The 26,137-nt window shown below is 29.2% G+C and overlaps 1 protein-coding gene across 5 annotated transcripts in view; it reads left to right on the top strand.

Moving 5' to 3' along the window:
• The window catches only part of LOC129958581 (sin3 histone deacetylase corepressor complex component SDS3-like), an 83,912-nt gene that overhangs the window by 31,081 nt on the left and 26,694 nt on the right, over positions 1-26,137 (top strand). For all 5 annotated transcript variants that reach the window (XM_056071158.1, XM_056071155.1, XM_056071156.1 and 2 more), the window contains exons 5-6: positions 16,900-17,047; positions 18,366-18,522. In XM_056071158.1, the coding sequence (XP_055927133.1) occupies positions 16,900-17,047; positions 18,366-18,522 (305 nt within the window). The remainder of the gene's footprint in view (positions 1-16,899; positions 17,048-18,365; positions 18,523-26,137) is intronic.

Genomic DNA, 26,137 nt, shown 5'->3' on the forward strand with positions numbered 1-26,137 from the left:
AAGTATAGATGTATGTTGTTGAAAAATCCAATACCAGGACCTTGTTCATTTGATTTTTTAATGAATTATATTACATATAAGATCTTTAAACAATTTTTAAAAATCGTGAAAATTACGTACTACATGTATTAATGTATAATTCAGATTTTTTTAAATTCTGTTTTATTTTTCAGCAGTAGATTTCGGTTATCATTTAATACTGCATCTATCGAAGAAAATTACATAAAATTATATTCAACTAACAATTCTCACAGATTTTCATTGCAGCTAATGATAATTAGGGAAATTTTAATATATTTCTATATCAGTGAGGCTCTCGTTTGTCATGTACTCTGTACTTACTATATTTTATACACAAAATGAAAAGCTATATAACCAACAAAAAAATTCTCTCTATCAGAGTTCAAATTTTAAGAAATACAACAGCATTGAAAAACGAAAGAATATAAAGTGGACCAGAAAGGTTTAAATTTATGTTGGTACACTGCTGCTCTGTAAATTGATGTTTGGAAGCTGATATAGCACTCCATCTCTTGAAAGTGTAACTTCTTACTTGAGGCTTTCTCTAACTATTTATTGTATTTCAAGACTATTCCTTTAACAATTTTTCCCTCCAACGCTACTAACCTCACTTATCTATTCTTCAATCTTAAGAAACGGCTGTTTTACCCCCCTCCCCTTTAAAATGTCTTATTATAAAATATCATACATTTTTGTGTTCGGACTTATCGAATCAAACAAATGATTCAATAAGAAATATGGTAAAAGCTGATGAAACCAAATAGTTTTCCATTAAAGAAAGTTTTTATATTTCACTAAAGTAACGATTTAGTGATTCAAATGTTAACTGTCTGAATATAGAAGAAAATTTAATTGTTTCGATGTTGGTACTTATATGAAATTATATGAAAAGAAATATCATTTGCCCTTAATTTTCTTCATACAATTTTGTGTAAATTCATTGAAAACAATTCATCTCTCATAAAACACAGTGTGGAAATAATTCAGATCGATTCAAATGATATTAAAAAACATGTCAAATTTCGTCTAATCTCACATTTGTAAATAACGTTTAAAACTTCTTCCAGAACTGAAGAATCTTATTGGAAAGTGTGTTCTTATTATATAAGTAACACAATAAGATATCACTAACTTATTCTTATTAATAACATATCAATGCCCATTAAAAGACCATTGATTAATATTTTTATGACTTCGACGCATATATCCCAAACACAAAAATCATACAATCGATTTATATGATATCGTGGCGATGATTTGTGGCCCATCGATGAATTGCCATCCAGTGAGTAGAGGCGCATATTTAACTTTCCTTTTCGCTGCTTAACAAGCTCTTATTCGTAACTTTAAATATTATTGCATTAACATTAATGCCATCGTTTGAAAACACAGATAGATATGTTTAAACATGGAATTGGATGGGAAGTAAAATATTTTTTATTGGTGTCCTTTATTTTTGCGGAATGGGATTATGGCAGTGACGGTTTGTCGCATTTACGCTTATATTATAGATTTATTGGAACTTAATTTCTTTTGGCGAGAAAACTTGACGTGTATCTATAAGGGCTTTAAAGAGTGCATGTTTCTTGTTCTGACAAGAGTTGTTTGTAGGTTCTTTCTCTTGTAATCCGGATGAAGCCGAGATCGATATCAAGAAACATGCAGCAAAAATCAAAAAGAGAATTCTTGAGACTGATGAATTCATCTTAAAAATATATCAAGAGGAAATGTTTTCTCTTTTTCAAAGTGAATATGAATTTTTGACGGAAATTCTCGCTCTGTCATCTATGTCTACATAGATCCAGGACAGTGCAAAGGATTAGCAATGAAGCATCTACTGCTATTTAGAGCTGGGCGATGACCGAACTTCATCAACGCGATATATCGTCTAAGATAAATTGATGTTTCTCGACATATCGCGATTTTATTATTTATTGCAATAATGAAGTATAATTAACGCTCTTAATATACTTAATGGAACATCTCCAAATAAGAGGAATTTTCAGTTATCTTGCTAATTTTTATTTCATATGATAAAAGTATTCTTGTTTTCCTTTCAAAAATACAATTAAAAACTAATGATATTAAAATCATTTAAAAAAATGTATTGTAATAATATTTCGCTTAAGCTATGTTTGCATTTCTCAATACAAATTAGGCTTTTAATTCGCTAAATTAAGCAGGTTTGCCTTTATTCGAAATGTAAAATTGTGAAAAATTAATAATTTTTTTATTTAAACAGTATTAATGACAAATTTAGTTTAAATATGCAACTAGAATTTTAACTCACTTATTAGATAAAGTGATTGCAACTAAAGAGGTTTGAACATAAAATTTCAGAACATAAAAAAGAAATTAAAAAGATTAATTTAGAAATGTAAAGGAATATTAAGTATCATGGAGTATAAGCTCATTTATGAAAGAATATTGCAATACTTTAAAAGTTTTAGAAATGCTTTCAGTTCTGAGGCAGTTAAAATACATGGACAGGTAAAAGAAAATTTCACCCATGTATATCATCAATATATACTGAGGTGACAATAGTCATGGGATAACAATGTGCAAATATACAGATAGTAGTAATATCGTGTTCAAAATATATCAGTGGGTAATAAATTGGCAAGGTTTTCATTCATATTCAAGTGATTCATGTGAAAAGGTTTCTGACCTGATTAACGCACGACTGCAGTTAACAACTTTGAACGCAGAATGGTAGTTGTAGCTAGAAGCATGGGACGTTTCGGAAATCGTTTGGGGTTTCAGCATTCTGAAGTCCACAATATCAAGAAAGAGCCGATAATACCAAATTTTTGGCATAACCTCCCACCATGGACAACGCAGTGTCCTACTGCCTACTCTTAATGACCGAGACCAGCGGCGTGTGCATAGAGTTGCCAGTGTTAACAAACAAGCAACATGCGTGAAATAGCCGAAGGAATCAATGATGGACGTGTCCGTTAGGACAGTGCGACGAAATTTGTTTTTAATGGGCTATGGCAGCAGAAAATCGACTCGAGTGCCTTTACTTATCGCTACGATATCGCTTGCGGCGCCTCATGTGGCCTCGTGACTATATTGATTGGACCCTAGACTGCTGGAAAACCTTGACTTAGTCAGATGAGCCACGATTTCAGTTGGTAAGAGCTGTTGCTGGGGTTCGAGTGTGGCGCAGACCCCACGAAGTCATGGACCAAAGTTGGCAGCAAGGTACTTACTGTGCAAGCTGGTGGTGGCTCCATATTTGTGTGGGCTGTTTTTACATGGAATGGACTAAGTCCAACTGAACCAATCATTCACTGGAAATGGTTATCTTCAGCCTCTGGAAAGCTTCTTGCAACTATTCAGGGATTTCATGTATCCAAATAACAATATAATTTTTATGGATGACAGTGCACCATGTCACCGGGCCACAGCTGCTCGCGATTGGTTTGAAGAACATTCTGTATAATTTCAGTGAATGGTTTGGCGAACTTGATCGTCCAACATGAATCCTATCGAACATTTATGGGACATAATCGAGAGGTCAGTTCGTGTACAAAATGCTGCAAAAACAATACATTCTCAATTATGGACGTTTGTAGAATCAGCATGGCTCAGTATTTCTGCAATTCTTCCAATGACATGCTGAGTCCATGCCACGTCGAGTTCCTGCACTTCGCTGGGCAGAAGGAGCTCCCACACTTTATTAGGAGGTATCCCATGACTTTTATCACCTCAGTTTAAACTCATCGAAATCATAACGTACATCCAAACTAAACGATTGGGTCTGACTGTTAATAGCACTTCCGTTATTCTATCAACGTTAAATATATTGTAAAAGATTAGAATATTAAAAATGTTATTTAAAAGACAATTATAAATTTTTAAAAAAACTATCTCTAAAAATAATTTTTATCATAAAAATAAAATATTTCAATAAAAATTATTTTAAATAATTTAAATTAGAGCCATTTTTTAAACAATTCGAAATGCTGCATTTTGGAAAAAAAGAAGGGGAAAAAACCTGTAGCATATTATCCGGTTGTATGATCTGAAATGAGTTCAAGAAAAAATATTTTATCATTCCACCAACATATATTCTCATTAACATCGACCATTTTATCGGCGTAGAACCAATTTCATTACCCAGCTACTGAACGAACGAGGGAAATATTGCCGGAACTGATTCTATGTGCCTTTGAAAGTTCGATTAGCATTGAACGCTAACTCAAATTCGATAAATATGAAAATTTAAAAAGTTATTAAATGACGGGTGAACCTATCTATCTCTAAAAATGATCTCTATCATAAATGGAAATTAAAATAAATTAATAAATAATATATATTATGAAGTGGAAATGAAGCAATATTTTTAGAGGTATAAAACTGAAAAATTATACATTTTTGAAAATATAAAAGTACACACCATAGAAAAGCATTAGAAATAGAAAATAAAAAAGATAAACATATGTGTGAAACACAAGATTTCACTCATATACAATCTGGCATAAATCTCAATAATAATGGTTCCATAAATCCATCAACACATATATATATATATATATATCCATTCCTTCCCGGAGTGCTTCCTAAGCGAAGCCTCTAAATTCAATTTGAAGATATTACTAGACTTATTCTCGATGGAATGAATGTTTGCTCAGAATCGAAAGTTCGATCAGTATCAAGCTCGATGAGAGTCAAAATTTCGATAGTTCTCCTATGACCGTGAACCGATCTGCCTCTAAAAATATTCTTTATCATAAATAAAAAATAACATAATTCAATGAACAATATATTATGAAATAGAAATGAAGTAATATTTTTAGAAGTATAAAGTTCGAAAAATTATAGAATTTTGAAACACCAATACGTTACCGAAAATTTCAATTTTACTTTGCAGCTTTTACATTTGTTTCTGTCTTGAATATTATAGAATGTCATAGATTTCAGTAATGTTCATTTTGAGGAAACCTTTTTTTTTTTCATGGAGCATTTACTTTTTAAATCTTATCTTTGTTGAGTCTATCATCTTGAAATGAGCTTTAATATTTGTATTCCTTGTGAAAGGAAGTTTCATTTTAACATTAAGTTTTTAAACAATATTATTTATACATCGGAGTGAGGCCTTCATCCCTGTGGCTTCCTAGAGCATCAATACAAAGATTAAAAATTTCTATTTTGGCAATGAAAATATTAAAAAAAATCATATATGGTTTTACTAGGGGCGTTATGGTGTTAGGGGATTAATTCTTTTCCGAATCTTTTAAAAACGTAGGATTCTCTTTCAAATCCCATTTTGTCGGAAACTTATTTTCAATGCTTTACAACAAAATAATGTGAGTAAATTTTTAAAACGCATTACGAAATTTAGACTTATGCAAATTCGTATAAAAAATTAAATACAAAATTGTTAAATTTAAATAAGTGAAAAATTTGATGACACCAACTTCTTACTTTAATTATACAAATGTTATAACAGGCATTTAATATCGAATAATGCTGAGCATCAATTGCTGAAGATACATTTTGAATTCCGTTATTTGACATTTAAACCTGATAAGAGGATTTAGTTTTACTTTATAAGAGGTGCAGTTTTCCTTTTACGATTATATTCGCATACATTCACCAAGATATATATTGTTAAAAATCAATAGAAATGGAAAATTTGTTCGACTAGTACATATATTTGATAATAAAAGTACAGAGTTTTTTTCATTATAATTAAACAATAATCAATTACTGGAAACTTTCTGTTTAGATATCAGAAAAAGAATTATATCAAAATGTCATGCTTTAAACAAGTATTTTAACATACTAAAACATGATATGGTTTTTATGGAAATCTTAGCAGAATTTGTGTGGAAAGGAGAAAAACTATGAAAAACAAGATTTTGTAAATATCCTGAGAATGAAAGAACAAAAATAGACATTCAAATATTCATCAAATCCCATACTTAAACAAACCTTTCCGTTTTTGAAAAGTAGAATTAATGAATAAAAGTTTGAGTAAATATTTGTTAAACATCGGAAACGAAAATGAATTGCGTTCATTGATTCAATTCATTGGATCATAAATCACCTTGGGCCATAATTCATCGTCAGGATTTCGATAAATAGATTTTCTTCAAAAATTTATATTGAAAAATTGATACTTCCGAAATATCATTTTTTTATGTATTGAACATCGGCACAGTCCTACTGTTATTGAACTGGATGAAGCAACGAGTCTTTTGCTTGATGATACAATTACAAGAGAATTATGCGAAATAATTAATGTCTTTGGGCTTTAAAAAATAATTCCTCAAAGATGTAAAAATTCTACTGATATAGGACATTCAAATCCTGTCCGAAACTGTTGTTGCAGATCTATTCTTTATACGCAAATGTCGAAAGCTGTTTAAAAGTTAATATTATCCCAGTTATATTTGTAATTCTCAACAGAAAGCAAGATACCTTTGTAAAACTGTGCAGTATTTTAAGAGTCTATGCAGAGTTCTGAATATTAATTTATGGATTTTGAAATTACTGTTATAATAGGCGCGAAAATGGTATTCTCAACATCAGAAATATTCCCTACATCATCAGGGTTGCAGTTCCAATCAATTTGTGTAGCGGCAAATTGCAATGTGTTAGTTTGGCAAATGCTTGTAAGTCCAGTATAGAAAACAGACTCCATATTCTTATCTGCGTAGTTTTTGCTTTTCTGTTAGATGAAGATGTTGATGCGTTGATGACAACAGCATTCTCCGTCAGCAAAATTTTATGACTATTTTGTAGCGCAGTCACTCGAAAATTCCACTCTTATCGTTCGCATATAGAATTGTTATGAAAGATTTCGTAGAACCAACAATACTATCAAAGGATGGAGCAGCAAAATAAATTTATCGATTGGAATATCCCATCCAAGAATAGAAGAATTGTTTCGTTTATCTAAAAATGGAGCTGAATATAGTGATTTTTTTAGCTTCAAGGAAAAATATAGAGGGAAAACAGAGCAAAAATGTATATAAATCTGGATAATCGATAATAGTGAAGGATACAGGAGTTTCAACCTATGTTAAGATAATGCTAAACGAACTTTCTTTCGCTCCTTTTTTCAATAATGGGCACCGGCATATATTGTAGTATTAGAATGGTTATTTCGAAAGAGCGAGATATGAAATATACCAAACTGATCGCAAGCGAAAAAGTTTGAATTTCTTTTACGTTTAAGTGTTCTGAATAGTGAATAATTTATTTTAGTTATACCTGGTAACTTTATGTTCAACTCTTTATGTGTTCTTAACGATTACGCATATTAGCTCTGATCTACGAAAAATAAGAATACAGTTTGGTGCGTAAAAGAAATAGATACATCAGAGATGGGAGAAGTTGTTCTAAAAGCGTACATGAAAGATATTTATGATATTTAACCGCTTTTATTCTGATTACCATGAAGTCTCATTACACAATCAATCATCATTCACGTTAATATGTTGTTTTAAGCGATCTTTTGAACGACTGCGAAAGGGATTTTACTGTACTATTATTTATTGTGATTGCAATTACTTTAGTCAACTGCGTAAGATCAAGTTAGATGAAATTTTAATTTGAAGTCGTAAGTTTTCAATAATTTCATTTGCACGGTACTTTTTTAAATGTCTCCATTCCTTTGAAAATTATCATTTGTTGGACCAATCTTGTCAAATCTTAGTTTTTATTTAAAAAAAAAACATTTTGCTAGGTATGATATTTAAAATTTAAAAGAAATTAAAAAAGTTTAAGAAACCTTTATGATTCAAATTATATCATTTTTTAAAAGTTTTTCTTTCTTGGTATATAAAGATTTGCCTTACTAATACAGAGCATCACTGAAATAAGAGAACAAAAATTTAGTGAACAATTACTTTTTAGATGTAAGAGGCTCACTAAGATGGATTTTGTAAAGTTTTAATTAGAAATTCAGTTTAAAAATTAAAATTTTAACGTATTTACCACATGACGTTCAGGAACATTATGGCACAAAATTTATTTTTACACCTTTTTAAAGGTGTTGTACAATATTTTGTCTGTGAATATGGTTGCCGCTTGTTAATTCTCGTTTACTTTGATGGCCTTGGGAGGCTTGCATTAACTGTGATAGTAATAGAAGGATTTTCCCATTAACAGATTTCAAATCTGACGTTCTCCTATAGTATTTTGATATATTTTGTTCTCTTTTAAAGCTTCAAAAAATTACTAGCCACTCTCATTCCATCAAGAAATTCTTACTACTCTTCTTTGTAAACCCATTTTTTTTTAGAACGAAAGAATCAAATTCATAGTTAGTACATATGGTTGTATGACTTTAGCGTACAATACACTTTCCGTACCAGTCATAAAACTGCCAATCAATAATCTCGTTTTCAATGTGGTTGTGTTACTGATAAGGGTCAGGTCTAGAAGAGGTTACAACATTTTAAACGTTATCTAAAAGTGTCATATTTGGCAAGAGTTAGCATGATGTTTGACACAATTTCGAATACTTAACGATACGTTCATTAATACAATGTCGTGCGTTTTAATACTATATGAATAATTTCAATTTTGCTTTTTATGAAAGATGAATTGCATTTCAATGTATTTATTCAAAAATGTATGATAAAAATCATTGAGGAATGATATTTCTTCTCATATAAATAGTGTATCCACTTCAAAATAATAATCATTTCTTCTAGATTTTGGATATGAATGCATTACTTTACATAAATATAATGTTTTGCATTAAACCATAATCCAAATCTACTGTTAAAAAATAAAACAGAATTAAGAAAAATGATTTTTACATTAATATATGTAGTATATGTTCTTCAGAAACTTTAATTTTATTAAATATCGTTCTTATATGTACAATAAGTCATTAAAAATTGTGCTGAATGAAGTTCTCGTAATACACTTTTCAACAATATACATCTACACCTTTATTGAAATGTTTACTGATTAGCTATGCGTTTTTTTCCATATTTTAAACAATATTATTATTTCTAATTTCAGAAGAATTCACGGTCGTTTTAAACCTTCCAGGGGCCCTGAGATAGTGCAAATCTCGAAGCCCCCTTTTTTCCTCCAATTTTTTTATTCCGCAATTTTAAGTAGTAAATTTGGAAAACTGAAGTCTCAAGTCCATTTCCATATTGTACAAATAAAAAAAGGGCACAGTCGAAACATAAAAATAATTTTAAGCAAATTATCGAAAACAAAAGACAACTTTCTATAACACTCTAAATAATATTGTAAAATTAGGGAATATATTTTTTTTTAAACTGTAAAGCTCCAAATTTTTTAGAATCCTGAAATAGGATAACGAATAGTTTGTAAATGGTAATTAGGAATATTACTAGAATAAAGTTCCAAAATTAATTTAGTCAATACTTGATTATGACTTGAATAAATTTGACTGCAGGGCCCTCTGTCATCAAATTAAAGTATAAAACTAAATAACTTTCTACAACTACTAAAAATTATCAAGAGCTGAGGGGCTCCTTGACAATTGCCTACTTTACCTATTTAAAAATCTTGTTCCCTCCCCTCCCCTTGATTATAATTATGTAAATAATTTTTTGGACTGTTGACATTACAGTTCCTGTATAGTAGATTCAAATCTCATGATAATTTAATTATATTTAATACAAATGGATTCAAGGGTATGTTTCGATGTGCCCATTGATTCAGACGTTCTTAAGCGTTTTTTTTTTTTTTTTTTTTTTTTTTTTTTTTTTGCACAAACAATGCATATTTTGCCATGGAAAAAGTTTGGTTATCTCACAATGAGCCCATAGTGTTCAGAAGTCCAGTCCAGATCAATATAAGATTCAAGAGCAAATGAATTTAGAACATGAGTTTCTTTATTAAAAGAAATAAAGTCAGACTTCTTTTATTGCATTGCAGGAGAAACTCTTGCTGTAACATGAAAGAAGTTTTTAAAGAGATGTTTTATTTCTTCATAACTATATAAGTGAACATTCACTTCTATTTCTGTAATTTACTATCATTCATAATACATGAAACTTCAATTAAATCTTCAGTATATTTCCATTATAGAAATTTGTAATCGCATTATTAAAATGAAATGAATAATTCCTATTAATATATTTCTAAATAAAAAAAAAATGCATTATAATACTTATGTAGCAGTTATAATTTTTTTCTCTACATAGGCTAAAAGTTTGGCGATTTTGTATTGGATTTGAAGGAATATTTAACAGAGAATTAATTCTTTAATGTTACTATCCACAAAAAATAATTTAAATGATTTCTTAGATCACTTTTATATTTAAAAATTATTACCAAAATAGCCTCTCACAAGAAATGTTCTAAATACTTAAAGTATAAAAATATTCTTAGCATTCATTTATTATGAAATTTATAATGACTAATATTAAATATCGTTTAAACAAAGAATTGCTTCCCCTTTTCTCCTAATGCAAATAACAAAACAACAACAAAATACAATTTGAAGATAAGGGATACAAAATGAAGAAAAGCAAAATAAACCCAGTTTGTAACCCATGTAGTAGCAATTATGCGTAAAGGTTACTAGTATTTCTTTTAATATAGAATAACCTTTTATTTAATTTTGATAGGTCATGAAACATATGGTATATCAGGGAGTTTTAATTTTCATGATATATTGTAGAGAAATCATTTTAATTTGTATAGCATATACTTTCAATTTCACAGATATCTCCACATTTTTTGTTTAAAATTATTCAAAAATTAAAGTGTGGAATATTCAAACTTTAATCTAAAAGTTTTAATTAACAAAGTAAGATTTTCTTTCAAGAATAAGAGTGAATGTATATATATGCGTTTATCAGTCTATTTAAAATATAGACCATTTTACGTAGAGATACTAAATTTAATCCACGTATATTTGGGAGAAAGAAATATGCAATTCAGTGCATTTAAAAATATTAATACAAAAAATAATGTTATCTCTAACGTAAATTATCTTAAAATTTTAAAAAATTCATAAATTTTATTGGTTTATCAATCTTTGCGTATTTTTATTCTGTAAAAAGAATACAGATCTTAGATAGCATGTATGTTTTATAGTCAAGATCTTCCGCTTATATTTACGTATGAAAAGATAAAGCTTTCATGTAAACGAGAATACTAAATTTTTAAATATAAGATAAGATGTATTTTTATAACTATATCAGGCTTGTTAAGTTATTTTTTTCATGTGTATATGATTTATTTATTTGATTTCCGAAAATTCAAAATCTTTGAACAGATTTAATTTCAAATAGTAGGAAAATTATCAATTGTTAAATCCTCTTATATTGACTTGTATGCTGTTAATTAGATGAAATGCACTTTAAGTGATCCACTTATCTTAAAACAATTGGAATCGTTTGTGATGGTAATAGTTAAGTTCAGGGGTAATTTTTTAGAATGGAATTTCTGTTTCAGATTTTCTTTTAAAGTTTATTGATTTTCAATTGAGAACTATATTTAGCATACCGGGTGTCCCATAAATTTGTAAATACTTTAAAAATTCATAAAAATTGAAGGACTGGGTATATTTGAATGCAGTTTGCGAAACTATTATTCTCATGAAGGGGGATTTTTTTTTTTTTTTTTTTGATACAGAAAAAAAAAATAATTCAAAAATTTGTCAATGGAGGGCGCTGCAAGCAAGCAAATCAGTGGAAATATGCAAATTAAAGTCTTATGAAAGGCAGAGTGAGCAATTGACACATCATTTCTAAAGGTTTGTATTAAGATGTTGACACTGGTGGATAAAGCACTATTGGTAAAGTTGTTTTATGTCAGCAACGAATCGGCGGCTGAAGCCTTACGGAAGTTTAGGACCCAGAAAAGATTGAAGAAAGGTTCAGGTCCGATCACTCCTGCTGGACTTGTTTCCCTAGTACGCCGTTTCGAAGAAACTGGAAGTTTGTGTCATCGGCCACGCATTGGTGCACCTCGTTTAATAACAGTCCGTACCCCCGATGTCTCTTCGTAAATGGACACGCTAAGGGAACAGTCTACAAGTGCAGTCAGTAGCGTACGAGAAGTGGCACGAATAACTGGTATACCAAAGACTTCGGTGTACCGTATCCTTCATGGTGTATTGCAATTGTACCCATACAAATTGCAATCGCTACATCAGCTCTTACCAAATGATACAGCTAAGAGATTGGAATTCTCAAATTGGGCTTTGGCGAAAATTGAAGATGATCCGCGATGGCTGCTGAAAGTATTGTGGACAGATGAGGCTCATTTTGCTTTGCATGGAGCAGTTAATACCCATAACTGTAGAATATGGGCACATAAGAATCCACATGCTTACACTGAGAAGCCCCTGCATTCACCACGGGTTACTGTTTGGTGTGGTTTCACTGCATCCATTATTGTAGGCCCTTTTTTCTTTGAAAAGCCCTGTAAAAAAGCAGAATGGAAGACATGTTCAGTTAATGGAACAAGTTACTTGGAAATGTTACAGAAGTAAGTGATACAGTCCTTATTGGAACACGATGTCCTTGACACAGTGACATTCATGCAAGACGGGGTACCACCTCACATCGACACCGAAGTGAAGGCATTTTTGAGAAGAACTTTTACTGAAGAACGGATAATCAGCCGTCACTTTACACATGAATGGCCCCCACGCTCACCAGATTTAACACCCCTTGATTTTTGACTATGGGGTTACCTTAAGTCTCGGGTGTACCGCCATAGGCCAACTTCGTTAGTGCAGCTAAAGGAACCATTCGCCACGAAATCTCATGCATTCATCCGGATATGCTGTATGATGCAGTTACCAGTGTTGTCTCCCGCTTCCAAACTGTTATTTGTGGTGATGGCGGACACATAGAACAAGTACTGTAGTACTGGTGTGATACGCATGTAAACAATTGCTTGCATGCAAATAAAAGTATTTTTCCCGTAGAATTGTATGTTTTGCTTGTGTTTAGCGCCCTCTATCGACACATTTTTGAGCTATTTCTTTCTTTTCTTTCTCTTTTTTTTGTATGAACCCCCCCCCCCCTTCATGAGAATAACAGTTTCGCAAACCGCATTAAAATATACTCATTCCTTTAATTTTTATGAATTTTTAAAGTATTTACAAATTTATGGGACACCCGGTACTTTGACTGTGAATGAATAATGCAGAGAATTGATAGGATTTGCAAGTAAAAACTATTTTTACTGTAAATTTTTAGAAAGTTATCACGGAAAAAAGTCAATATTTCTCTTAATTTTTGATTAATTAAAATTCTAATTCAAAATTCAAAAAATCACTTTCTTACCCTCCAAAGTATAAATTTGCCAAATTTAATAGGCAGACGGCCTGGTGTATGTATATACAAATAGAGGCCAGCATATACAAATAGAGACAAGAGTTTTTTTTTCCCTTGTGTTTAAGCATCAAAATTTAGTTAAAATACCACTACATTTTCTCACCAAATACTCTTGCCAACAGATAACATATGTTTTAGCAAACCTCCCTACCCCCCCCCTTTTATTTTCAAAGAGCTACGTATGATTTATTGGCCTTTTATGACCCGTACTCATCTTTCCCACAACCAGTACATATATTTGGAATTCAGTTCCGATTAAGAAACCTGGTGCAAAAATCCGTTAGTGAACACAAAGCGGAAAGTATCGCATACATAAGTTGTAAGTCCTTGAATATATTCAGCAATACACATATACTATACAGTACAAATTAAAGAACTGTCACGAAAAGCTAATGAAACAAAGGAATTTTCACTCGTAGCGAAGTGCAACCACATTCGAAAAAGAAGGATAGGGGGAAAAATTTTTAAAAAAGGTGTTGAATTTGAAATTGTCAATGGGACATTTTTTTTAAATGTAAAATTAGCTGTAATAATAATATTTCTTTACTTACCTATCTAATTAACTGTAATAATAGTGTTCTTCTTTCTATGCTTATTATTTCTATTCATATAAATATTTATATGAATAAAAAATGTCTTGAATAATCAGTTTTCTTATAAAAATAACTTTAAAATAAAAGCTGTATGCATTAGTTAATTTAATTTATCAATACAAAATAATTCAGTCAGATTTTTGTCATTTTAATGTTTTGAGTTGAGTATTTTAAAAGTTAGGCCAGGGAAACGGTCAGTTACTTTTTATGTGTAATTTTTTTTTTTTAAATTGTGCACATAAGAAAATAAAAATTATTAAGACGTAAAAGTTATTTTAGTATATTTTTTCTGATTTTTTTTAAAAAAATTAAACTTAAATTTAAAATTATTTTGATAAAAATCTGTCAGCATTATCTTAATTCAAATTTCCAGAATTTCTTTGTATTAATTATTGCTGAAGATAATGTTGCCAATTTAAATAAAAGATGAGGCTGGATTCAACATCCAAGCATCGATTAAAATTTAAAAAGTTATTTTTTAATCAAAGATTAAAATTTAAAAAATAGATTTTTTTAAAAAAAATTTCTATAAAAACTATAAATTATTAAAAGACAAAAAAATTCCTATGAGTAGAAAATTCTTGATTTTAGGTATTCATACATGTACGAAAGTGCTTCATTTTTGCATCCATTTCACACTACGCACCCTGTGTATAGACCATGCAAACTAAAATTTCCATAATAATTATTACTAACATTCATTTGCTAAAATAGTTGACATTTATTAGATTTTAGTGATGTGAAATTATTCAGCATAAAATTGTATTATGTATTATTTGTTATTTCAAAACACTTTTACGATTAATATTTTTTTAAAAAGATACTTTAAATCTCATGAATTCTATCCACATAATCAATACTGTTGTTATATCGCGAAATATTTTTTTTATCTCTTACACGTAATGTATATTTTATGAAATTAATCACCAAATATAAAAGAAAATAGATGTTTAAAAAAACATTTTCACATATGAAATTTGAAGACTATGTACTGAATACTGAAATGTTGAGCTATGACAAAGAATATATTTTGGCTTTAAATCCTGTTTCAGTGATACAGCTTTATAAACTAACATAAAATCTAACTTAATTGGTCGGTAAATAGAATGATTAATGCATACTACACAGTTATCATTCGGTAAGGCATCTTTTCCTTCACAATGCTACTAAGTACCTTAAGATGAAAAATAGTTTAGTTGTCGCTTACTTTAAAAGGAATATTTCTAAGACAGCAGAAATAAGGAAAACATTTGAATTTTTTAATGAAAAGTAACAGAAATGTATGACAAAACAGTTATTAATTTTAATAAAGCAAAAGCCATAGAATTTTTGTCGTAGTTTTTTTAATAGAATAAAATTAGTTAGAACAAATCTATTAAAACTGTGTTATCATTTCAATGAAAGAAAATAGTTCCTGAACTTTCATCACCAATTTCTTTAAGTTCAATATAGCTATATATATATAATTTTCAAGTTTGACATTTTCTGAACTGTATCATTGTTTATTCGTTTGTTCCTCACATGCGATACAGAAACACATGGTCTTAATTTTTGTTCTGTATGAAGCAATATTTTGATGTCTTTAATATGCCTTCGTGTTTTTCTACTTTATCGTGTTTGCTTGCTACTTTTTGCTACTTTATCTTGCTTGCTTTTGTTATTATAACTGATAGTTATAATAACTTATAGGGCTGATAGTTATTATAACTGCTTTCTGGAAGAGATAATAGTGTCCTTGATTTGATCATAAAATTCAAGCAATGGTTTTGAGGCCCAATCTGAGCAAATTTTTGAACAAGACCCAAATTTCAATAGAATTATTATAACAAATTGTGCCAGAAAAAATTTTACTCTGAGGATATAACATGTTTTGTTATTTACTTTCTATAGGACGGTAACTACTTGAAATGATAGCTTGGCATTTCTTTGTTAAAATATATGAATAATAGTATCTCAATAAAAACATTTACTCCTAAATGCAACTACAAAGTGCTTTCCCGAAAAAATTGATTCCATCAACCACTTTATAGAACCGTGAAATAAGTCTTATTTTACGGCCTAAATATTTGATGGAATTGAGATAATAATGAAGTCTAATCTATATACTATTGTCCAATTTTTATAATTATCAACTTTCGGCAAGAATTTTAGGAAAAAAAAAGAGAGAATAAAATATGATGTATTTATAAGATTATATACTTTTTTCTAGCTTGCATGTACATAGATTTAAAAGAAACTGAAAATTAGCATGAAATCACTAGCAAGAAAGTAAATAAAAAGAGAATATAGGCAGTAATTTCTAGTATTTTGCCTGAGAATAAAACTTCTGATATTGTGTTTGAGTATTACCCTAATATTTAATCTTCCTTCTTTGTTTATTACTTCTTAAGCGTGTCTTTCATAAAATTGTTTTTGGGTAAGATTACATGCATTAAAATGAACGACATAACTCTTTTCAAGCCAATATCAAATAATTGCATTGATTTTAATAATTATTTTGTTATAATAATTATATTGTTTTTTTATAATTATTCCTATACTTTCCTCAAACAAGTTTAAACACTGTAACAGTAGCAATTGGAAGAGGCATATCATTTCCTACCTGCTATCTTTTGATTGTGAAAAAAATATGAGATATTATATATAATAAATAGTAAATAAAAGTTTCTTTTATTCAGAAATTTTTTAAATGTTTCATTTGTTTTTTCTGTTATTGGAATATGCTGGATGTTTGACAATATTTGTAATGTTATGTTTTGTGTGCTAATAGGTATATCATGATTCAAGAAATCAGTTGTTAGAAGTAGTTATCTGTATTTTACGTTAACATAATTGCTCTTTAATAATGGACATGGTTAAATATTTTACTAAAAAAATTGTGCATATCTTGTAGACAGTACAATGAATGTCATTGTCCTAAGTATCTGGATATTTCTTTCTCTCTCTCTCTCTCTTTTAATTTTTTGCTTTACTTTTAGAATGTATCAAGATAAACTTGCAAATTTGAAAAAGCAATTAAAGCAACTTGAAGAAGGTGTCCATCCAGATTATCTCAAGCGTTTGAAAAAATTAGAACAAAATTACCAAACTCGACAGTTGCTAAATCAGGTGTTTGAGAGAGTGGAAGTAAGTTTTTAAATTAGTGTCTTTGTATTTTTCTCAGTTCAAATCAAATACATTTTATGGAAAAAAAAATGAATTATATTTATTTAAATTACAAGATTCATTAATCTTTTAATTAAAAAAACTTACGGCAATATTTTTTCAAACATAATTGATGTTGTTACACTCTGCAATGATTAATATGCTATGTTTTCCCTTTGTTTATGTATTGCTAACTACTAACCAATAAAATCTTACTTATTTAAAATGAACTTAAGTAGACGCTACATTTTTGCTGCTGTAGAGTTTGGAAGATATTTGCATCATAATTAAATTTTTTATCTTGTGGCCAATTTTATTGTAATGTTGTTAATAGATAAATTATAAATTGTAGCTAATTATTCTTTTATTGCAAAGTGCTTGGCTTCGCAAAAAGTGCTTAAATTTGAAAACTACTTTTAAGCATCTTAAAAGTGCTTAGTTTTGAAAAAAAAAAAAAAAAAAAAAAGACCTTAAAAAATGTTTAATTTTCTTTAGAAGTTCAATTAAAACTTGGTTCCTCAGATGTTCAACACAATAAATAGAGTGCTTGGTTGTAAAGGTTTGTTTGCCGGATGCATTAAAAAAAAGGAAGAAAACCAATAAAAAGGAAGATCTAGAGTGAAATAGATTCAAGGAAGCCAACACATATTAAGATAACACTTAATGGCTTTTTCCCCGCTTCCTCTTTCAACAATGTGCATTGTTTATTGAAATCATGAAATGATTATCCGAAGGGACAATACGTACTATGTTAAATTTGTTGCAACTCGAAAAATGTTTGACCATCAATTTTTAGTGTTTGGAATTGATGGAATTGATTGGAGACCCTTGTTGATAAGTGATTGGTGTCGAAACTTTGTTTATGCTCACTCCTCGAAGTTCTATAAAGGACATGAAACCATTGTCAGCTGATTATACAAAATGTACCCAAGTGATCTGAGATATAAACTATCTCAGATTTAGAATTAATACTAATGCAATGGAAGAAGCTATAATTGAATTTCTAAAAGCTGTAGTTTGCTATAAATGTAGATTTCTAACAGCTATAAAATTTCTATGCAGTTATTTTGAAATGAACCGTTGGCTGGATATAACCTTTAAACAGCCTTATCTGGTCAGAAGGCTGTATCTTGCTCATTGCTTCTCAAGTATAATATAACCATAAAACGCAAAATTGATTTTTATATGATCTATAAAAGAATATTTATTGACACTAAATTTAGTGAATTGAATTTATTTGAAGAATAAATCATTAAATTTCTAAGATTGTGTTTTGTTTTATTTATTTATTTTTGCATAGATTGAAAGAGTTGAACGTGATCATATTCTTGAAAAAGAAGCTGCTCATAAAGAATATGAAGAGAAAAAAATAGAATTAAGAGAAACTCTTATATCTGATTTGGAGGAAAAGAAGCGGATGATTGAAGCTGAGCGAAGTAGCATGGAACTTACTAGCGGTATAAAAAGTTTTCTATTAAAAAATTTTCAGTTTGACAATACAATTTTATAAAATTACAATAAGCGAAGATACTATTGTACAAAACAAGTTAATTTGCTGCCAAAGAGAAAAGCTATTTTCTGATTTAAATCCCACTTTTTTTTATTTAATTATTTCTAACAGCCTCTCTAAAAAATTGCTGAGTCGGCAAATCTCACGCTACGAGTGAAGCGATAAAAATTTCCAACTCCTACGCATTCTATTCAAAAATGCCTAAGATTCCTGTTCCTAAATCTAAACTTGGCAAAGAAAACCTTATCGGAATATCACAGTGAAATCACTGAATGAAAAAATTTGTCTCTTTGCTCTTGTTTTCTGGTACGAACATACGAGTTCTGTCTTTCATGCCCTTGTAAAAATTAGGGCTCCCGTGATGTAATAAATTGAAGTTATTTCCAAACATTTCTTCTTTTCGGCCATGCATTTGCAAAATTGCATTTATACTTATATGATATCCAGATCCCATTTTTTTTTATTTAATTATTTCGAACACGAGTTCGAGAAAAAAATTTTGAATCCGTTGTTTCTCACGCCGTGAACAAAGGCATACAAATCTTTTACATCCACGCATCCTTTTCAAAGATACCTAAGGTGCTCTTGCCTGAGTCGTCACGTATTAAAAAAAGTCCCTATCGAAATGTCGTAATAAACCCGCTAAGAGAAAAGTTCTCACTTTCGCTCTTGTCTTCTTGTGCGAGCGTAGGCATCGTGCCTTTGTCTCTTTGAAAAAATTATGCCTCCCGTTATAAAATAAATTGAAGTTCATTCAAAAAAAATCTTTTCCTTCAAGCCATGTAACTACTACACACACACCCTATAAGAATCTTTTAGTAAAAGCACTTTGGGAAAAATGTCTCATATTTTCGCTCTTGTGTTGTGATGAGAACGGATACATTCTGCCTTTGCTCCCCATGTACAAACTGTGGCCTCACGTTAAGTAAATTGAAGTTTCATTTCCAATTTGTGATTTTTTTCAGCCACACACACATATTCTCATTTTGAATAAATATAATATCAACAATTAATAATTTGCAACGGAGTTTTCTAACTGAATTTAGAAATTTAGAATCTTGTTATACTAGAAAATGCTTAAATTATTGACTGATAGTGTTAACTAATTGATGCGTTGTTGATAAAACTGACTAACAGAAGCACTTCAGCCTATTCTTTTTTTTCAATGGTTGGTAATTTCGACAGATCTTGAGCCGTTAAGAATTGCGTTTCATGTATTCTCTCACGAAAAATAAACAAACAAATAAAAAATATGTTGCAATGTCCAATGAATGAAAAGAGGAGAAATAAATGCTTTCTCTTTGTTAATAGAATTCCGTCAAGTTGGATCTCTTACTAATCTTCAGCCTTACAAAATGCATACACAAATAATTCCTCAAATGCTTTCATTCTCTTGCACTATCAGCTTATATATAAAAAAGAGCTGTAATAGTAAAAATTATTACATATTTAATAAAAATTGCACATAGTTTATTGTGTAATTAAAAAATTAATAATTTCTAAATGTAAGTAATTATTTTTGCAATAGATTTTCACATGTATTTTTTGAGGTACTTTGAGGACTAATTATTAATCTATCATGCTTTAATGAAACGCTTTATACAGGATTCTACGCATGAATGTGCATCATTATTTTCAGAATTTGCACAATTTAAATGCAATGATGGCATTTCAAAATTTTATTTTATTTCATTTTTAAATTGTAAGCTGAAGCTTAGAAATTATAAGATTATTATTTGTCACCCGTATGTTGCTTCACAATAAATCTATAAATATATAACTTATTTCTTTGCCTTTAGCTTAATTAGTTTAATCAAAGGCTAACTAAGTAGTTGAGCCACTGGATAGAGTGACTATTTCTAATTAAGTTGTATCATTTTGGGAGGATTGATGGCAGAATTTATTTATTTCATATTCATAAAAATTCTCTACATATTGCTATTATTTATTTTGAATTAGAAATATTATGGTGTTTCTTTCTTTTTTAACCCTCTTCTAAAATCTAAATTTTTGAATTTTATTATATATGTATATTTTTCATGGCCTTTGTTTTTTTAAAGAAAAATGACATAAATTTGACTTATTTGTTTGGATTTGAATTTCAATTTCCGAAATCTGTGTTTGATTACATATCTCTGGGAATATCACCAGACTTTGGCTTTATTTATAAAGTATGGTTTTTATTTTCATCTTTGGTATTGCAGTGCTGAAACACTGAAATGAATTTTCCCTCCCTGTTCAGAATGCCTTTAGCCCTTGCTTATCATCATTATTTTTGAAGCTTTTCTTTAGTTTGCTATTCTTTCCTGAGTTTTATTTTTATTTTCTTTTTGTGCATTTATTTAGTTTTAATTTATTATATGTAATACATTTATTTCTTGAGTTATCTTCCAATTCAACTTCAAATATCTTTTAAGTGATTAGTGTATTAAAATGTGAGAAAGCTAAATAGTTAAGGAAAATGCTTTAAATTCTTTAACAATTAGTACCACTCTCAAAGATACCATTGTTGTAATTTGAACTGCGATTGTATATCATAATATTCAAATTTGTTTGACCTTGATCAAACAAATTTGAATATTGTGATATACAATCACAGAGGGGAAAAGCCAGCCCTATATATAAAAGATATCTTTTGGAAGGAATTAACATACCCGTAATGATTTTTGAATTAAAAATTTTATAAGGAGCTGCCTATATATTTAAATAAGAACAAATTTCAAAATTTCTAATGACAACATCCATTTTCCTGATCAAATTTCAAAACTGCATCAAAAGCAAACTGCAAAACTGTACCATTCTTCCTGGGAACCAAATTTCATTAATCTAGGTCTTTCGAAATTATGAGCTAACAAAATTTGCCCTTCTAATGTTAAAATAAAATGTTGACTTTTATTCATATCTGTAAAAATAATATAGTTATTGCCCTAAACTTATTATTATTTTTTTATATGAGAAAAAAAATTCTAGATGTAATGTTTAAAAATTTTTAAACGGCAATACACTTAAATTTGCATACTTTAGGAATTTCTTAAACGTGGGTATGCAAATTTTCAACTTATTCTGTTACATTAAGTTTTCTCTGTTGTCTCTAAAACGATGCATTTAGGGCGCCTGCACAAATTTCAAATTGTCAACAGCATTTTATTTAAAAATCAAGCACTATTAATCATACATTTCTTGAATCAAATACGATTTACCGTGTTGTTGTAAAGTAAAAATATATTAGAAATTTTTATCATCATCAGCCAAAAATATGAAGTCAAAGTAAAAAAAAAGAAATGTTTTTCATGGCAACAGAACTTTATTGATAGTTGCTGCTTTTAATAGTCTCTGTTCTTGTGGCAAGCTAGAATTTTTACTTGTTGGCTCTTATAATAACACTAAGAGAATATAAGCAATCACTGAAAAATTGGAATTTTATTTTCTAATAAACTTTTTATAGGATAGTAACTATTTAATTATATAAATATACTGACCAAGTTATTTCTCTTTACAATTAATGAAGAGAGCTCTCCATATTTTGTAACAAGACATAGACCTTTGATGTTTGTTTAAATTTATTGATGTTTTCTTGTGTACTCAAGATTTTTTACAAAAGTTCCAAATTTTATAAATAATCATAAATGGAATTTTTAAAAAATCAGGCATCAAAACCTTAAGAAATAACGTATTTAGTACTAATTTTTTGGATGCAAATTTACTTCACATTTATTCCGTACAAATACGAAAAAGAAGAATTTCAAATAATTTTGTTGACTCATGAAGTATTGATTAATATTTTAGTTCACCACTAATTTATGACAGTATAAAGTTATGCATTTTTTACTTCATATTTAAATGAAGTCAGAAGGAAATAAAATAAAAATTTAAAACAATGCATTTCAGTTTACCTGAATGTCAAAGTATCGAATAAACTTCATGGAAAATAAAATTTGTAAGAATTTCTCTTAATAAGCGAAAATAGTTCATACCAAAAAAAAAAAAAAAAAAAAAAATTACTCAAAATTTCGAATGAAATTCATTTTTAAATTAATACCTTATTTTATACTTACAAAGAATCTAAGAGATTAAATGGGACTTTTTTATAAAATATTTGCGTTCATTTTTTTATATGACAATTATATAAACAATCATGATTTTTCAAATAATTTTGTTCAAGCTGGTGAAAGCGTTGTTCGTTATCTTTTTCAAAAGAATTTTAAAAACGGATGCAAAGATTAAGTATATATCATTTATCAAACTCTTAATTATATATTTTCGATAAATTACATTTAGTTGCATTGTTACGATTTTCTTTTCTTTTTATTGATTTTATTGCTCTAATACATTTGGTTGATAAATGTCAATTTAATTGAATTACATTTGTTGTGTATTATTAAAAACATTCTAATATATATTTTCAATTATTTAACTGTGTACTTCTTAAAGACATCCCATGGAGTAATTATTCTCATAATTATGTATACAATATTTATTCCTTTTAATTATACCTGCTTTCAAGTTTCTATTCATAATAGAAATAGAAAATATATGATGAATAATAGCTTAAAAAAGTACAATAATAATAGAAATTAAAGATATGTAGAATATATGAAAGCATTTATTAGGATGTTCTGCTATTTTCAGACATCCTTATCCATCCTTATACTATGTCTGTAATAAGCTTGTATCATATATACGGTTGTCTTCATATAATGATATCCCTTGCAGTAGAAAAACATTTGTATTGAATATTAATTTGGTTGTAAGGCATGGAAGAAAATTGATTTGCACTTGTCAGTGAATGAAATACACTATTTTTTATATGTTGGTAAAATTATATGGTATATTAAAGGGTGTTTATGAGTAGTAAGCATTCATGATAGGAGCTGTATAGAGCAGTGTTTCCCAAAGTGTGGCACGCGTATCCCCAGGAGTGCAATAAGAGTTTGATGGGGGTACAACTGAGGAGAAAGTCAACCCCCGGAAAATCAAGTGACTCTGTCCAAAATGAAATTAGGCCCAATCATCTGTAGTCCACTGTCCCTCCCCACGTGACCGAAATCGGAGAAACCTTTGATTTTTACCGTGGACGGGGTTAAGTACCCCCCGTCGCTTTGGCTTACTTGCTTACAGCAGTGCTTGAATGGAAGTGCCTGTTTAGTCTTATAAGGTCGCAAAACTAAATTTATGTCACAAGAGAATCGGTAGTGAAGAAGTAGACTCGTTTCCCTCTCCTCATGAGTTTATAACAAGTTCAACTACTAATATTGATGCTGATACTCTGAAATGCATAACACAGCATTTGGAGAGTTTGCAAGTGGACTTGAAAAACTCTTTCCCTGATTTAAACAAAAGTATTGAATGGATAAGAGATCCGTTTAATATTGACACAACATCCATACCAGAAGATTTGACACATGCAGAAGAAGAGCAATTATTGGAATTGGCTTCAGATGGATTTTTGAAAATTAAACATAGGGAGAGTGAGTACCTTGACATCATCCTGGTTACAAATGCAACATGTGTATCCGGTCTTAACAGAAAAAGTTCTGAAATACATCTTGCCTTTTCCAAATTCATATTTATGTGAAGTTGGGTTTTCAGCATTTGTAGAGATTAAGTCGAAAAAAAGGAACAGACTATTGGACGTGGAACCGCATCTGAGATTAAAATTAACAAACAGGGAACCAAATTATGACGGTCTGTCATCTCAGCACAAACAATTTCATCCTTCTCATTAATAAATGTTATTTACAATATAACTTTTATTTATATTTTATTATGAATAATTTTATTTCTCTTTTCTAATTATTTTCTGTATGTCCCAAAAAAAAGAAAAAATAAATATATTTTTGATTACATTATTTATTTATTATTATTATTTATTGATTTTTAAAAATACATCTTTTTTTTTTTTTTTTTTTTTTTTTTTGATGAGGGGTACTCAGCGTTATTGAAAATTATAGAAGGGGTACACATTTGTCAAACGTTTGGGAAACACTGGTATAGAGTGATAAAGCAATGCAGGAATAAGCATAAAGAAGAATAAGAATCAATTACTTTGTTTTCTTTCTCTAACGGTAAGATATTAATTTTAGCACTGAAATTAATATTTCTTTTTCTTTCAATAAAAGGCATCTTAAGTTTTATTTGTGTTCGCTCATACAACAAATTTTTCCATTTTGATGCTTTCAGCGTAATAACGATTCAGGCCTAGGTGCAATTTAAACATAAATTTCAATGTTCTTGATTCTCTTTTTGTAGAAAAGAATCAAACTTCTAAAAATTTGCAATGTAAATATTTTAGCATGCATGAAGTAGTAATTGTTTTTAACATGTAGATTGTAACTTTACATATGTTTTTAAAGTATAACGAAAGTAAAAAAATAAATAAAATAAAAAGTGCTATTACCGACGACCAAGGAAAATTTAAATCTTACACATCTAAATATGGAACCGACCCCTTTACAGAAAATGTCGAATGATCTGTCAATGTAATCATAGTATATTGAGCAACAATTTGTACTATGGGTAATTTTTCCATGGGAAATATATTTATGACATTAAAAAAGGATATTACCTTAAGAGATTTCAAAACTTGTAAATTTTAAATTTGTGAACAATTCCCTGCGAACATTTTAGGCACTGCATTTTTGAGTATACATTACAGCCTTTAAAATGAAATTTTTGTTCAATGGGCGGTAGCAGAACAAAGCTGGGTATTTTTTTCTCTCTAAGACTTCTTATTTTCCCTGGTTTTGGAAACAAAAAATGATACGCATAACTCCTATTCATACATATGAATGGAATAATATAATAAAAAATGGCCGGTTGTCAACAATACTTTTACTATCAAAAGCAATTAGAAATAAAATGCATCTATTTTAGTGAGACAATATAATGTGCAGAGTTATTATAAATTAATATACAAAATTTGTAGAGCTTTTAAAAATGTTCCAAAACAACCTTGTTATTCGAAATTGGAATTTAAATATTAATCTTATTATTTAATTCTTGTTATTGAAAATTTAAAATAACAGTTCAAAGTTTAAATTCAATACAGTTATAAGCGTTAATTGTAATCCCCTCCAAAATGATGAACGATATCATGGCGATACGATATCTTATCCCATATTTTTTCAGTATCTTTGATGCGACATTTTGAAGGCCTGCATGTCATCAGCTCACCAAAGTTGGTAGTAGTAAAACAAAAACTCTACCGTTTGATGTAACTCAATTTTAAAAAAAAATCAAATATTGCCATGCATGCATATTCGCATCATTTCAAAGCTTCACACCAAACATGCAGAAAAAATTGTGGGATAAGTTATCGGACCGCTTTGATATCCTTCGCATTTATGGAGTGGCTCACATTGAACATTTATTATTATGTTTAATTTAAAGTTTCAATTTTTATTTTTGATCTTCGATGAACAACAAGACTGTACTTTATTTTGTTTTCTTTTAATACACCTGCGAGGTTGAGACATACATTTATAATCACCCTGTGTATATATGTAAAACATATTTTAGCAGTTGCGTGGCCGAATAGAAAAAACATTTGGAATTTTTAAAAC

Source organism: Argiope bruennichi, chromosome X1, assembly GCF_947563725.1.
Source record: "Argiope bruennichi chromosome X1, qqArgBrue1.1, whole genome shotgun sequence".
Classification (NCBI taxonomy): domain Eukaryota; kingdom Metazoa; phylum Arthropoda; class Arachnida; order Araneae; family Araneidae; genus Argiope; species Argiope bruennichi.